This window comes from Mus caroli, unplaced genomic scaffold (assembly GCF_978045245.1).
Source record: "Mus caroli unplaced genomic scaffold, Mus_caroli_1 scaffold_17, whole genome shotgun sequence".
NCBI lineage: Eukaryota > Metazoa > Chordata > Mammalia > Rodentia > Muridae > Mus > Mus caroli.
Genome location: NW_028227272.1, coordinates 15459308 through 15475291, shown reverse-complemented (window position 1 = coordinate 15475291; position 15984 = coordinate 15459308). Strand labels below are relative to the sequence as shown.

General features: G+C 57.1%; 2 protein-coding genes across 4 annotated transcripts; both read left to right on the top strand.

Annotated features, from left to right (window-relative positions):
• The first annotated feature begins 4483 nt into the window (after positions 1-4483).
• Positions 4484-12565, top strand: Septin5 (septin 5). 3 transcript variants are annotated; one of them, XM_021184885.3, is made up of 12 exons: positions 4484-4619; positions 4766-4776; positions 8933-9029; positions 9118-9204; positions 9441-9564; positions 9655-9789; positions 9903-10020; positions 10168-10269; positions 10953-11049; positions 11130-11265; positions 11352-11454; positions 11573-12565. In XM_021184885.3, the coding sequence occupies exons 1-12, from the start codon at positions 4577-4579 to the stop codon at positions 11627-11629; spliced, it is 1110 nt and encodes a 369-aa protein (XP_021040544.1). In that variant the 5' UTR covers positions 4484-4576; the 3' UTR covers positions 11630-12565. The 3 variants fall into 3 exon arrangements, with proteins under 3 accessions (XP_021040544.1, XP_021040545.1, XP_021040542.1); XM_021184886.3 differs by lacking the exons at positions 4484-4619; positions 4766-4776 and adding an exon at positions 7705-8293; XM_021184883.3 differs by lacking the exons at positions 4484-4619; positions 4766-4776 and adding an exon at positions 7935-8293 and having other exon boundaries at positions 10917-11049.
• Positions 12559-14105, top strand: Gp1bb (glycoprotein Ib platelet subunit beta). Its single transcript, XM_021184887.3, has 2 exons — positions 12559-12805; positions 13044-14105. Exons 1-2 carry the CDS (start codon positions 12796-12798, stop codon positions 13652-13654), a joined length of 621 nt encoding a protein of 206 aa, XP_021040546.1. The 5' UTR covers positions 12559-12795; the 3' UTR covers positions 13655-14105.
• Positions 14106-15984: the final 1879 nt, after the last annotated feature.

Genomic DNA, 15984 nt, shown 5'->3' with positions numbered 1-15984 from the left:
CAGAAAGATTTTCAGTTCTGCTGGTGGCCTAACACCTGCAGGTCAAATCTAGAAGGTGGGATGCAGTGAGGATCTTGAGAGCACCAGGAGGCTCCATGCCAAGAGGAGAGGCAGCGGCAGAGAGTAGACCCTTTATCTGCGCACACTGGGTGGCTCAGGGCCAATGTCACTGCTGCTCTGGCCTCTGTACCACCTCACCTTTCCAAACCACATATTCTTGTGATATTTACTTGGAAAGACTTATGTTTAGTTTGATATGTATGTGTGTGTGTGTGTGCCTAGATGCATAGATGTATACCATGTTCCTGAAGGTGCCTGCAGTGGGCAGCAGAGGGGATTGAATCACTGAAACTGGAGTTATAGGCAGTTGTAAGCTGCCCAGAGTGGGTGCTGAAACTTGGATTTTCTGAAGCACTGAGCCATCTTTACAGTCAATACCAGATTTTTTAAATGCCTCTGTGCTTCTGGGAGCTGCTTGATGCTGGCACCATCTCCTAACTCACTCATGTTTTTCTTTTATCTTTGGCTTTCTATAAAGCTCTAGAAGTGCAATGAGGTCAGACAACCTCAGAAGTGTGGGGTACTGCCGCAGGGTGGTACCCAGCCCTGTGCATGCACCTGGTACAGGGTCAGTCTCCTGGAGAGCTCCATCACAAGCAGCCATGCCTGAGACAATCCTCACTCTCCAAGGTCCCAAGACACCACCCCAGAGGATCACAGGGGACTCTCCAGCTTGCCAAATGTCTTGGAGGCTCCCTCCACCTTCTCAAAGACCCAGGCTGCTCTGGGTCCCAGGCTGGCTCCCTCTCTCAAGGCATAGGCACCCTTTGTAGCACTCCTCCAGCTGCTCAGTGTGGACCAGGACTCAGCCTCCCTGGAGCCTTGCAGTGCACACAGACAGCTTTAAGCAGAGTCAGCCACACCCTCTTGGCAGGGGCAGCTGCTGGAATTCTGTGCCCTTCTAACGTCTGTCTTTGGTGACTAGGTCTGCTGTGTGGTCCCCTTACATTCATTTAGCAAGAAAATCAAGGAAAGCATTTTCTAGTACACTTTACTGTTCTCACATTTGCCCTGTGTTTTGAGACAACCAATGTCTTTAGGAGCAGGGAGGACACCCCTGAGCCTCAAATCCCCATAGATCCCCCTTGCAAGATGATATGCCCACTGCAGAGGCGGGGAAGTCTGGACGTTGGAGCCTGCAGTCTGCAGCCTCCTTTACTCTGGCCCTCTTGGCTGGTTTTTCCCACCCCCACTCCACCTGCCATGATGCTGGGTCTAGCAGGAGACAAGGCTTTCCTGGGCGCTGGGCTGCGCTGATCACTGTGAGCCTACTGTCTGATTCTGCAGAAGTGTGTATCACAGCTTCTGACTGGGCAGAAGGGGCTAGGGACAGAAGTGTGGCTCTGTGGAGACAGCACCACACTTAGGGGCAGTGCAGATCCTAGGGCACACTAGCAGGAAGCTGAAGGGAGCACTTCCTGGTACAAAGCCCCCAAGTGCAAGAAGATGAGTGTATGTCTTCTGGCTCAGTGAGGGCAGTGACGGCAGCAAGGGCAGTGTGAGAACCTCCCCACAGAAAGACAAAGGAAGGGTCAGGAAAGAGACTGAGCTCCACTGGGGGATGAAGGGAGAGGGGACAGAAGGAACATGAGTTCAGGCTGTAGTGGGCTGTGTGAGTAGGCCAAGCCCCTAGCTGGGCTGGGGCCATGTCCTATCCGTCTCAGAACTGGGGCTGGACTCCATAGGTCTGGTTTTAATCTCATTCGGGTCCCCAGCTCATTCTGAGCTGCACTTGCTGTCCTGTGCTTAGGCACAAAACCTGGGGATTACAGCTTGAGCCAGGCCTGTTCTGAGGTAGTTATGGGGTGGGGGAGCTGTAGAAGGTTTTGCAAGGGAGGTCTCACCTGCTGCACACAGTTTGACCTTAGCCCTCAACCTCCGAAGTGAACAGCAGTAACAGTAAACATTCTAGAATTTTCTCACCATTGGCCCCAGTTGCTGCCATCTCTCTGTCACCCAGAACAAACTTCCCCACCTCTAAACTTCAGTATCTTCATTACCTGCCTCACCGTGTCTAGTTGCTATGGTTGCACCAATGCCATCTCCCAGAGAGTGCTTTGCTTACCCCAACTGGCATCATGGTGCCAGGGAAAAGTCAGCTCCCTCTGCCGTCTGTGCTGAGGGGGAGACACAGCATGATTTAACAAAAAGAGAAGGGTTTGGGTTTTTTTTTTGTTGTTGTTGTTTTTTTTCTGAAAAGTGAGCTATTTGTAGCCCCAGTTGCTTGAACAGATTTTTCTTGACATAGCTTATTTTTTTCACTCATTAACTTCTTTTCCTTATGAATTAAAAAAAAAAAGTAGCATTTCGCCCACACAGAAGTCTTTTGTTTACTTCTCTTTGTACTACAGCCAGCTCTAGGACAGCAAAGCGAAGCAAGTGCCCCTGGAAGCCATAACTAACGTCTTCAACAGGTAAACGCAGGTGTGCAAGTCCCCACCCTGCCATGCCTGCTGCCTCTCTGACCCTTGAGAGAGCCCATCAGAGACTGCTGTGTGTGATTTCCCATGGGCAAAAGCCATACAGGAGTTTTGTTTAGACCTCAGCCCCTGGCTATTCCGGCCAGAGTCTATGACCTTTGTGACACTCACACTGTACACAAGGCAGAACTGGGGACGGGTCCTGAAAATCTGATAATGCCTTCATGGCCCATTTTCCTGACCTCAGCAATGTCCCCTGTGCATACAGTGTCTGTTGAGTCAAAACTATTATTACTCCTCGGCACAGCATGGCAACCTCCTTCCTCTGTGAACGACTTGAAGCTGCCCCAGGACTCACTTACAGTCATGGGTGACTAGAGTCCCAGGGCAAGGGAGCAGATTCCAGGTCTCCCACAGGACTGAGCAACTCAAGCTCCCCACAGATGTATTCACATGTGGTACCAAGCCAGGCTGCCCCTAACTGCACCCTTCAAAGTCTGTCTCTCGGGCCTCAGTGACACTCGCCCATTCACCTCCCACTGAGCACCAGACCAGCTGCACAGCTCCACAGCCATTTTACCCGAGTCAAGGGCTCATCAGAATTGTTTTATAATTTATTCCTCTTCTATACACAAGCCTCTTTCCCCTCTCCTACACTTCCCTCCGGGCCAAGTTGGCCAAGCACAACCCCCTAACTAGAGGAGACCAGGAGTGTCCCTCCCATCAGTGCCCCAGGGAAGATACTTCCTTTTTCCCCACTTTGTTTCTGCCGTTGGAGTGACAGTAACAGTCAGTTCATGCTTAATGTCCTAACTTTCCTTCCTGGGTTTCTCCAGACTCAGAACTGGCAAGCTCAGAAGTCCCAACATTGTGTTTCTGTCCCTGTCTCAGACTGCACATATTCCTTTAACAGAGTTCCAAATTCCCCCCAAGAACGTCATGAAAAAAGTCACTGGTGAAGCCAAACATAAAAGATGTGTAGACACTTTTACTTTTACATTGTTTCATACACAAAATGATTAGCATTTGATCACGTATGAGTGCCCTCTCTAGATCCCGAAGACGCACCGCAGTGTGTCATATGCCCCATCTGGTCCTTAGGCTGTAGAAGAAAGATTTGGACAATGGAACATCCCTACCCTGGTCACAGACTCTCTGGTGAGGTTTAGGCCACCACCTGGGATGTGACAGTAACACAGAAGCTATTCACACCTTGTGTGGGTCACTTAGTCCTATCAACTTTTTGAAGATTCAGAGTCACAACATCTTCATGCATAAATGTGGCTCTGAGCATGGACTTGTCTTTATGTGCCCCTCACCCCCCCTCAACCCCTCTCCAGAGGGGTAGCTGGGGAGAGCACAGATCACAGAAAACCGGGATCAGAGCTGGAGCAAGGAAGGCTAAGGTGGCCTTCGGATTGTGTCCTTCTAGCCGTACACCTCAAGTATTCCCATCTTACAACCACACCCTGCCTGCCGTGTGCTTTCCATCTTGCCCAGGTGTTTGTGTGTGTCCAGTGTAGAATGCCTAGCGCCCAGCAGACTGCAGGAGAGCTCGGGTTCTGGACTTCTGCTCAATGTACCAAGAGTAGGGCTCCAGGCCTGCCCCTTCCAAATGCTTCTTGATGGGGTGAAGAGGGGTCTTTATATCCCCTGAACTCATTCATCGGCTGCATGAAGCACAGTCCTGGGACACGCTTTATAGAATGGCCACTCGATGGAAGGTCAGAGGCCCAGAAACCAACCGGCTTCCAGCGACAGCCAAGGGAGAACAGAGTCTAGGCCTGGGCTAGATGACAGGAAGGGGAGGGGGCGTTCCGGACGAGGCCGTGGGAATAGCCCGGCTGCACTCGCGCGGCCGGGAGAACCAAAGGCCTGGGGGAAACCACAGCGGGACGCCTCAGTCCCCGCCCCCACCGGCCTCTCTGGGTCGCGCGTGGGCGCGGCGGGCGCCGATTGGCTGGCGGGCGCGCGGGCGGGGCGGGTGGTGGCGGCGCGGAGGGGCGGGTCACCCCTCAGCCGGCCTCGGCCTCCACCGCTGGTCGCCGCGCCCCGCCCGCGCGCCCGCCGCCACACGTCCCCCGCCGGCGGCCACCATGAGCACAGGACTGCGGTACAAGAGCAAGCTGGCGACCCCAGGTGAGCCCAGAGCCTGTCCGCGTGCCCGCGCGCCTTTGTCCCCGCCGCCCGCCCGCCTCTCACCGTCTGTCTCCGTCTCTCCCTTGCCCGCCGGCCCGGACCCTCCCGGACCCGCCCGGACCCGGACCACGACCCGGACCATGCAGAGGACAAACAGGTACTGGCGTTGCGCCGCTCGGCCGGTGATGAGATCGGACCGACTGTCACCCATTGTGGCACCGATGCTGGTGGCGCCCAGGCGTGACCCCGCCCCCGCCGGCCGTCACCCAGTCCTTTGGCGTTAATCGATTGTCTGTAGGGGCAGCGCCGCCGCTCCTGGGGCTACGGAGGGGAAGTGTAGGCACCGCGCTTGGTTCCCTGACCTGTATAGCAGCGGCCTAGGCACCTCCCCAGAAAGGGAGGCTGGGATAAGGGCCTCTCTCCTCTAGTCCAGGGCCAGCATCCCCTTCTTAACCTGACCGGAAGGCCTCGTGTTGGGGGTCCTGGGTGAGGCTGTAGTTATGACAGGCCAGGAACGGGGTGGGGGGAGGGGTCCACCAGTCTTCTGAGCAATACCATGGGGGCCTCTGCTTCATGCCCATGCACCTTTGTGTGTCTCTCTTCTGCACCTAAATTTGTGCTCACTGGTCTTTGGCAGAGCATCTTCCAAGACTTGGAACTTGCAAGGCTCCCCATCTGAGTCATCCTAGCACTAGCCCTCCAAATCTTGAGTACAGCCAGGCTGTGGCCTTCCAGAGGGGCTAGCCTGATTTCCCCACCCCAGGGAGAGTACCAGCCTACTGGGTAACCTGTGAAAATCCAAAGGAGCGGAGGGTTGTGAAACCAGAGTGCTGTGGAAGTGAGTGACCAAAGGGGATGTCCTCTGTGGCTTGAGCTAGGCCCTGTTTGGAGTTGAGGGGCGGGAGGCACAATTCTGACAGCAGAAGGCTTCAGCCAGCCTCGCTGGGAATGGATGCTCACACCTAGCATTGGACTCCGGAGTACTAGACAGAGTACATCATCAGGCAGAGCAAAAGCAGCTGGCAGATGGGCTGAGCTGGAGAGTCACAGTCTCCTGGCAGGGACATGCCCCGCCCAAGACTGATGAGACTCACTGGGAGGGGCTCCCCCAGGAGAACTGCCTCCCCATTCCCAGTAAGCCAGACAAAGCCTGATGGGGACACATGCTGCCCGGCTATTGTGTAAGGGAGAGGGGGGCCAGAGGCTAGGAAGACAGGGACCTAGGCTTCTCCTGGGCCTCTGGAAGGTCTTCCAAATCACCTGGCCGGGGTACTTGCTGCTTAGCACCATCCATGTTCTCCTGTCTGTTGCTGCTAGGATGGAGACCCCTCCCCCTTCCTGGTGGAGTATGAGTCCTTCAGGCCTGCATCTGCCCATCCTCTGGTTAGTTAGGAGCCAGCCTTACGCCACTCCCTATCCCCAGGCCTGAAGGAAGAGAACGCTGGGTGAATGAAGGCAGATGGAGTGAGCCCCAGAACAGTGCTGGGGCTCTGGTGTCTGAGCTGGGACCTTGTGGGCCTGGGGGAACAGTGCGGAATACCTTGGTTCCCAATATGGCTGCACAGAGCCGGGCTTAACCAGACCTCTTTCTGACTCTAACTGGGGGAGGGGGTAGAGCAGCAGTCTGGGTAGAAGGAGGTGTCTGTCTGCCCTTTGCACCCATATCTCTTCTCAGGCAGTGATGAGGACTTTGTTGGTTTTGCTGTGTATGGCTTCATATCCCTGAGGAATATTTGTTGAGCCTCCGGGACTAGAAAAAGGGGGTGCAAGGCCCCTCCCCTAGGGCTTCTCCAGGGAATACACAGGCTATGATGGCCTGCTTGGGTGATACTTAGACAGGCTGTTTGACTGGGATGTCCCGTAAGTGTGTACCTTCCCAATGAACAAGTTGAAAGGCAGTCAGTCTAAGACCTACTAGGTCTGTTCAGCATCAGGATATGGTCCAGCCAAGGGCATCTGTGTGGTCTTCCAGAGATGCCCAGCCTAGGTCGGAGATAGCAACCTGCCTAGGTGATGCTGGGCTGAGAACTGTGTTTGCGGTGGTTGGGGTGGAGTGGGATGTGGGGGCTGAGGGGTGGGACTCAGCCTAAGTGCTTCATGTAGGTCAAGCAGGAACCAGTAGCCACTTTCTGGGAGCCAGAACTGGGAGGCTTCTTTTCAGCCCTGGGATGAATGGCTCTCCTGTTGCAGCTGTGGGCTCAGGCTCCTCCCCAGGTGCTAGTCACCCCGGGGGTGCCCATAGCAAGACCCAGGGTGGAGGCCCCTCCAGGAAGCCAAGACTGATGAGGCTTCATGGAGGAGGGGTGGTACCTGCATAGGGGAGGGAGGTCTCCTGGTCCTTTGCCCACTCTGAACAGTGGCTTGTCTAGTTTCTTGCACCCTGGGGCTGGAGCTCTGATTCTGGTGGGGTTAGAAATGCGGACTGAAGAAAAGTTTGGTGGCTCACAGCCAATGGCTTCCCAATTCCTGGAACATCTGGTACCTAAAGTGTTGGCATGTTGTGAGCAGAAGTTTTGCCTAGCTGAGGGCTAGCTAAAGCTTCCAAGCTCTGAAGGAAGCCGGCCATCTGAACTCTGGCCACTGCATCCCAGGCACCCTTAATTTGTTTTTTTGAGATAGAGTCTCACTATCTCAACCCTGGCTGTCCTGTACCTCGCTATGTAGACCAGGCTGGCCCAAAACTCAAAGACAACCGCCTACCTCTATCTCTCAAGTGCTGAGATTAAAGACCTGCGCCGCTCTGCCTGTTCCCCTCACCCACAGCAGGGCTTAGTAGGGGAGATGCACTCTGTCCTCAGTGCATATGAAGATGCCACGCGGGAAAGAATTCCCCCCAATCACCCGCATGTGCACAAACGCAGGGGGCGGGTAGGAAAGAGTGAGCCCCAAGGAGTGGGGAGGGGTGTGTCTGTGGGTAGTTTGGACGCCCGAGGCATGGTTCAGGGTTTTCGGGTGAAGAGCAAGGAGAGCAAGGTGTTGGCTGGGGCCGCTTCCCCCGCGGTTGCGTGTGAGTCCGGAGCGTTCCGCAGCGCCCTCTTGTGGACGGCAGCGGCGCGACGTCCCAGAGGCAGAGTTCCGCGACCGCAGACACCTCGCCGCCCGCCTACGGACGGTCCGGACGCGGCCTCGGGTGCCACGGCTGCGCTCCGGCTCCACGCGGTGCCCCCGCCCGAGCGCCTCGGCCCGGCCCTGCCCATCGCAGCCGTTTTCTCGAGGCTCCGCCTGCGGCCCAATTTCCAGGCGACCGTTTCCCGGCGACGGCGGGCGGGGCGGTCCCCTCCGCCGCTGCCGTGGGCCCGCGAAGCCCCGCCTCGTGCTCGCACTGGAGCCGCTGCTGAGCCTCGACGCGGCCACAGCCCGCGCCCCCCGCGCAGAGGCAAGGGAATGGCTCGCACGACTTCTGAGGTCAGCGGCCTACCAGGTGGGCGACGCTCCCTCTCCGGGGCTCAGTTTTCGCGTCTTCGAAACCCGAGGCAGAAGAGGGCTTAAGCGCAGATTTACCCAGCGCAAGTCGCTTGAGATCGCTGGCCCCGACAGGCCTGACCCTGGTGTAGGGTCTGAACGAGGCCGTCAGGGCCCGCGGGGTCGCCACGATGGACTCACTGGCAGCACCCCAGGACCGCCTGGTGGAGCAGCTGCTGTCGCCGCGCACCCAGGCCCAGAGGCGACTGAAGGTGTGTGTGTGTGTCTGTGTGTGTAGAGAGAGGGTGGAATCTGGGTCATATGTTCAGTCTTGCTTGGCCAAGACCCTCTGGCTACCACAGAAGGTGGCTGGGGCTCCCAGGGCAGATGTCCACTAGGGATAGGTGTAGGGAACACAGACCTTGGCGGGGGAGGCTCGGTACCGCAGTCTATAAATAGCCCTCGCTCGGATGCTGCTTCAGGAACCACCACCCCCAAGCTTGGATCTGGGCCAGACAAGCCACCCACCTCTGGATACTCCGGGGATGAATTTGTACTGAGGTCTGGCTATTTCCACCCATAGAGGTCCTTGGATGTGTCTGAGGGGTCTCAGTGGGTCCCACCACCCACCTCAGGGGATGCTCCTGTGGGGCTGACATTCCTCATTCCCCACCCCCCAGTCTTGGGTTTCTGCTGAAGCTGGAGTGGGTGCCTTTTCCTGCTACCCCCTCACATACCTTCCTCCTTCCAGCCTCTGCTTATAGCCCTCACTCCATTTTTTTGTTGACGAAGTGACCCTTGCTAGGGGCTGTGCTTTCTGCTCTTCTGAGCAACATAAAAGATAGGGCCTTGGGCTTCCACTGGAGATAAGGATATGCCACTGACCTGCCCCCAACCACCCCTGCCCTCAGGACATCGACAAGCAGTACGTTGGCTTCGCCACACTGCCCAACCAGGTGCACCGCAAGTCTGTCAAGAAAGGTTTCGACTTCACGCTCATGGTGGCTGGTGAGTGGCCAAACGTCTAGGTGGAGCCTGTGGGCCAGACTGTCTCAGCCCCAATCTAATCCAGCTCTTTGACTGTTCCTATGGCCAGGTGAGTCCGGCCTGGGGAAGTCCACCCTTGTCCATAGCCTCTTTCTGACCGACCTGTATAAGGACCGGAAACTGCTGAGTGCTGAAGGTGAGTAGCCTTCATGAAGTCACCGATCCACTGGCCCCTGCCCTGAGAAACTTCAGAGGGCACCCACACTCTGCCTGAGGCAAGGGCCCCTGACTGGGGGTGAGGAGGAGTGGCCAGGAGTATACAGTCAGACAGAGACTGAAGCCAAGGCACCAGGGTGGGTAAGGACAGGGTGCCTTGCTGCCCAGAGAAAAGGTGGCAATAGCCTGCAAACACTCCCTCCCCTTCCTCTGCAGAACGCATCAACCAGACGGTAGAGATCCTGAAACACACTGTAGACATTGAGGAGAAGGGGGTCAAGTTAAAGCTCACCATTGTGGACACGCCCGGCTTTGGGGATGCGGTGAACAACTCTGAATGGTGAGGAACGGGACTCCTGCCCCCAAGTGCCACGACCTAGCAAGCAGCTCTGAGAGCTAGCTCACTTCTTTCTCCCTCCTGCGCCTCTAGTTGGAAGCCCATCACTGACTATGTGGACCAGCAGTTTGAGCAGTATTTCCGTGATGAAAGTGGCCTGAACCGCAAGAACATCCAGGACAACCGGGTACACTGCTGCCTGTACTTCATCTCCCCGTTTGGACACGGGTGTGTGGCCGTCCTGGTGCCTGGGCTCAGGGTGGATGTTCCTGTCACTGCATCACTGCCCCCTCCCCCCCAGCAATGCCCACCCTACTCTCTCTCTCTCTCTCTCTCTGCAGACTGAGACCAGTGGATGTAGGCTTCATGAAGGCGCTGCATGAGAAGGTGAACATCGTCCCACTCATCGCCAAAGCGGACTGCCTGGTGCCCAGTGAGATCCGGAAGCTGAAGGACAGAGTGAGTCTTCTGTAGCTAGCCAAGGGGGCCTGGCCAAAAACTCCAGGGGAGCTGGCCCATGCCAAGTCAAGCTCTCTCTCTCTCTCTCTCTCTCTCTCTCTCTCTCTCTCTCTCTCTCTCTCTCTCTCTCTCTCTCGCCTGCTGCAGATCCGTGAGGAGATCGACAAGTTTGGGATCCATGTGTACCAGTTTCCAGAATGTGATTCAGATGAAGATGAAGACTTCAAGCAACAGGACCGGGAACTGAAGGTGAACCAGGAGGGGTGGGGCCAGGAGGGGTGGGGCAGAGCATTGGAGGCCACGCAAACCCGGGGGTGGGGGCTGAGCACCCAGGTGCAGCATGATGAGAGCAGGGGTCATTTGCTCACCGAAAAGAGGGTCTGTGCTCAGTCTTGAGGGTTACAGGATAAGGAAGTCCCTGGTATCCCTGTCTGGTCGGTGGTGGGTCATGTGACCCTCCCCAGGGTGCTTACTTGAGCACTTATGGGTACCATTCTCACCTGCTTTCCAAGAATCAGCCCAGTGGCCCAGAGATGTGGCAAGTTCTAGTATCCGAGATAGAAAGCTCCAGAGGGTGGTGGCTTTGAATACCCCAGAGGCCAGAGAGGTTATGACAGAAAGCTAAGCCAGGAACTAGGGCCTTTGGGCCAGAAGCAGATGGCAGCGCCATCTACCAGTAAGCATGGTCTTGGCTCTGACTTGAACCGTGGAGGAAGCTCCTGGAAGCATCCAGTGCCAGAGAAGTGCATGGTGTGGCAGAAACCCCAAGGCCTTTAGCCCCGCTGGCTTTGTGGCTTTTGTGGGTAGCGAAGACACCCACAGAGGGACCCTGCCATGGGAGGGGGATGATGGCAGTGCTGGAATGGCCTCAGCCTCTGAGCCAGCTGCTCTTACAGACTAGGCTGGGCTGGGTCCTTGCTCCCCTTCCCCAGGAAAGTGCACCCTTCGCCGTTATTGGCAGCAACACTGTGGTGGAGGCCAAGGGGCAGCGGGTCCGGGGGCGACTGTACCCCTGGGGGATCGTCGAAGGTGAGATGAGGCAGGAGGCTGGGTGAGGGGTGGGAGGCTCCCCTAGACTGACACCGACTCATGGTCGCTCCTGCCCACAGTGGAGAATCAGGCACACTGCGACTTTGTGAAGCTCCGCAACATGCTCATCCGCACTCACATGCACGACCTCAAAGATGTGACGTGCGACGTGCACTATGAGAACTACCGTGCCCACTGCATCCAGCAGATGACCAGGTGGGCCACCCACACCGGTAGCGGGCCAGGCGGCTCCACCCTCCTAAACCGAACCTCCCAACAAGCACAGCCCTCTCATTCCACAGCAAACTCACCCAGGACAGCCGCATGGAGAGCCCCATCCCTATCCTCCCACTACCCACACCGGATGCGGAGACTGAGAAGCTCATCAGGATGAAGGATGAAGAGGTGGGTGGATACAGGAGTAGGGCTGAGATTGTGAACGGGGTAGGGAGGAGAAGCAGAGGGCAGAGCTCCACCTCTCCTGCCTCTTCTCACTCTGACTTGGGTCGCCCCCCACCACCAGCTAAGGCGCATGCAGGAGATGTTGCAGAAGATGAAGCAGCAAATGCAAGACCAGTGACACCCGCCCCAGCCCCACGTCGTCGTCGACAAGGATAGACAGCCGGCCAGTTTCCGGGCTGGTCCTTCCTACCCCTGGATCCCAGACTGTCCTGGATTCCACCCTGGGTTCATCTGGATCTCAGAAGGCCTGGACCTCACCCTAATCCAAAGTGGCTTTGACCAGACTGTTCAGACCTGGAGCCACAGAGCCACAGCCCCCAGATGACCCTAATTTATTCTCGGCGTCCACCCTTCCTGGTCATTTGTATCTGCTTCCGAGTGGTCTGAATCACAGCCCCTCCCCAACCTCCTGCCCCCACCCCACCCCGCACCTCCCCGCCTGTCTTAAGGGAACAAGATGTGCACAACCTCCAAGATCTCCCTTCCTAGAAGATCACTGCCCCCCAGCGGGCCAATAAACCAGGGTAGAGGAGGGACGTGGATGCAGGATCTTGGGTCTATTACCCAAGCTAGTGCTGCAGAGTGGAGTTGGGAGGCCCCCCTCTGCCGATTCCAGTGGGCTATGAAGCATTTGCTAATGGCCTACTGAGCGCGGAAGTAGGCCGGTTCCTCCCTTACTCCCTAATCATGCTCTGTTCAGAATCGGAGGCGGCGGGGTTTGGAGGCTGAGGTCTTTAGGAAGACCCCAGATCTAGAGGCTTCTGGGAGGAAGGCGGGGCCACGATGCTCTAGACCCTCGCGCCCCTTCCTGAGTCTACCTGAAGGACTCCAAGGGCGGTAGAAACGGGGTGTCCCCTATGCCTAGACTACTTTTGTCCACCCATAGGTCAAGGTCTTTTCTTCCCGGCAGCTCTGTTGCACAAGGATTCCAGCCCTTGGCCTCCTCCATATCTCCACCCGCATGATTCCTCCCCACACACCCCATGCTCTGTTTTGTTCAGTTGTGAATGCCGCGTCCTGTCCTGGTGACAGGAGAACAAAGTTGGTGAACGTCGCACCGAGTGTCCGAGTGTTCCATGAGCCCCTGGGAGCGGGCGGGGGGGCGGAAGCCCGGGCTGCCTGCGGCCCCAGGCGATAGTACCCTATCTGCCTTCGCAACGCCCTTGCGCGCCGGCTCGGAGTTATTTCTGGCTAGGCGGCAGAATTGTGGTCTGTTGCTGTAGACTCAGGCAGGCTCTGGGGCCAACGCCTCTCCAGAACGAAGTAGGCCACCATCCTCTCGCCATGGGCTCCCGTGAGTTCTGGGGTCGGGTCTGCAGCTTTCTGGGAAGAGCCACGGTCAGGAGGTGTTCTAGTTTGGGCATCAATAGGCAAAGTCTTGGATCAGAGGTGGATGGAAACTCGAGCCAGCGTCCAGGGTGGCCGGGGTGGAGGGACCTGAGGACTCGTGGGATGCTGGTCCTAGGAGCTGGCGGGAGCAGCGCCGACGGTCCCAAGGATGCTCCCGCCTCATCCTAGTGCTTCTCTTTCAGGGCCCCGTGGGGCGCTGAGCCTGCTGCTTCTGTTGCTAGCGCCGCCCAGCCGCCCAGCCTCTGGCTGCCCCGCGCCATGCAGCTGCGCAGGGACGCTCGTGGACTGTGGGCGCCGCGGGCTGACCTGGGCGTCGCTGCCGGCTGCCTTCCCTCCCGACACCACCGAATTGGTGCTGACCGGCAACAACCTGACGGCGCTGCCGCCCGGGCTTCTGGACGCGTTGCCTGCTCTGCGCGCAGCACACCTGGGCGCCAACCCCTGGCGCTGCGACTGCAGCCTATTGCCGCTGCGCGCCTGGCTGGCCGGCCGCCCGGAGCGCGCGCCCTACCGCGACCTGCGCTGTGTCGCGCCCCCGGCGCTGCGCGGCCGCTTGCTGCCCTACGTGGCGGAGGATGAGCTGCGGGCCGCGTGCGCACCCGGTCTACTCTGCTGGGGAGCTCTGGTGGCCCAGCTAGCGCTGCTGGTCCTCGGGCTGCTACACGCGCTGCTGCTGGCACTTCTACTAGGTCGCCTGCGGAGGCTGCGCGCGCGCGCGCGCGCACGCTCCATCCAAGAGTTCTCTCTCACAGCCCCGCTGGTGGCCGAGTCGGCCGGAGATCGTGCATCCTAAGAAAGGACAGGCGCTGAGCAACAAGGACCTGCAGATTTTACAGGTCTCTGCCTGAGGACCCTCACCTTCACCTGGATCTGCCTTGGCCTCTACCCTTGCCCAACCTCCCAGACCCAAGCTCTGCAAGCCTGAATCAACATGGTGCCAAACTGATTCCAGTACTACCAGAGTGAAGCAACCTTGAGTCTTCAGAGCCTAGAGTGATGGAACAGCCCAGTCAGTCTCCTGCCAGACTCCTCACTGAATAAACCGTTCTCCTCATTTGGCGGTTTCTGTACCACCCGACTTTGCCAAATTCTAGAAAGGGCCTGAGGGAATGTTGTTAAAAGGGACATAATCACTTCTTCACACACTGCCAAACTGGTCTAGGGCAAGCAGGAGTCAATGGATAAAACTCCCTGTTCCCAGCTGTCTCCGAGTTCATTCTTAGTGTGAATGCTGTGAATAGAGAGGTCCCTCTGGCACTGAGGAGGCTTGAAACAGCACAGGCAGGCAGCTTGGTCCTCAGAGAGTTGGCTTGTGTGGACAACAAGGGTCATGAGAACCTTTCAAGGACAACTTAGGAGTTGAGGTGACCCTGCTGTGTGGACAGCTGTTAGAGCGCCCAGAGACAGATGGGAGTTGGGATGACTCAAAACCAGGTGACTGTAGCCTGTGGCCCAGTGGGGACTCCATGGGCCATGAACTCTGAAGGGTAGGGAAGGCCAAGTGACAGAGACATGACCTAAGGGGCTGCAGGTATGAGTTTAACCAGAGTCTCTGAAATGTGCCGTGGAGTGAATCAGGCCTCCTCCCACAACCCTGGACCCTCCAAGTGTTCTCAGATCTTCCTATCCCATCTCACCGACTGACAGCCCCAGCAGTCTCAGCCCTCCTGACAGTTCCCCCTGCCTAACAGAACAGTCGCCACGCATTACCCCACACCTGCCCAGCTCATTATATATGCTATTTCTAACCTGGTTCAAGGTTCTCCAGCAAGTCCCCTACCTCACAGCTCAGGACAGAGAACACTTCCCAGCTACTCTGGAGCTGGAAAACTAGGTACAGTTTCCTCCCTGGGTACCCAAAGGAGCAGAATGGCACATCTTCCCGTACTGGAACCAGCCTGGGTACCAAGCTTGATGTGAGTCCCACCTGATTGCCTCTACACATACTGGATGCTTTTGTTCCTGAAAATCCTGATCCTGATGAAGAACCATGGGTCCGGGCACAGGAAAGCACTAGGCCTCCTCTGACCACCACTGACCAGGTCGGGAGGCTGTAGCTGACACGGCCTTTGTCTTGGCCTTTGTGGAACAAGACAGATGACCCTCCAGTAGGCTGATGCTATCTAGAGGCTGCCAGTCAGACTTGAGGCATAAGCCACCCCCCTCCTTTGTGGGCAGGGGCAGGGCATCCGGCCCATTGTGGGCTGCAGGGAACTGTGAACTTGTCCATCCGGCCTTATCAATGCATCAGGGACAGGGACAGTGGTCCTCTTTGTTCACCCTCCCCAGGGGTGGCCTGTCACCCCAGAAGCCCTGGTTGAGGTACACAGATAACACCTTAAAGTCAGTTGAACACAGTATGGGGAGGGGCATCCCCTCTGCTTTTCAGAGGAGCAAACCAGGTGTCAAGAAACTCTTCAAGCTCCCATCCCTTTCTGTGGCTATAATGGAGCAGAGCTGAGACAGGCTCCCTGGGTCCCCACGCTCCTCCTCCTTTAGGGGACAGTGCCAGGGCCTAGCAGGAGCTGTAGGAAAGAGCTCAGGCTCAGTTCACACTGCTCACAGGGCTTGAAGGCTCCAGGACCAGTGTCTTGCTGAGGGTCTGGGTTTGGGATTTCTGAAGGACAGAGGCCACTGTCTTTCTGTCCCTGTCCTGAAGAGGAACGGCTCTGCTACCAAAGAAACACATCTGGCATCATTGTATTCAGACAGAAGGGTGGACTTCTCGTTTGCTGGTTTGTCCAGGAGACCCCTCTTGCAAGACTGGCTGGTGCCAAGACTCCAGCCTGGCTTCAGTGGCTGGCTCTGCTAGTGGCTTGGGAATTTCTCCAATTCTAACTCCTGACCCTAAGCTGACCCTCCACGTGCTTAGCCTGGGGTCTCAGCCTCCAACAAATGTGGGGAAGTGGATGGTCCCAGCTCAGTGCTCCTGAATGCACACTCCTCCTCCTCAACCCAGCCTCCACCATTGTCATCTACTTCAGAGACAACACACCTGCCCTGGAGTCTCCTCCCCAGCCACCAACTCATCCCCTCTGTGGTCTGGCCCTCCTTCCAGATGAGCGTAAGTCACAGGGCCCCTCTCAGAGGCATATTTAATATAGCTACAAAGACATGGCCTGG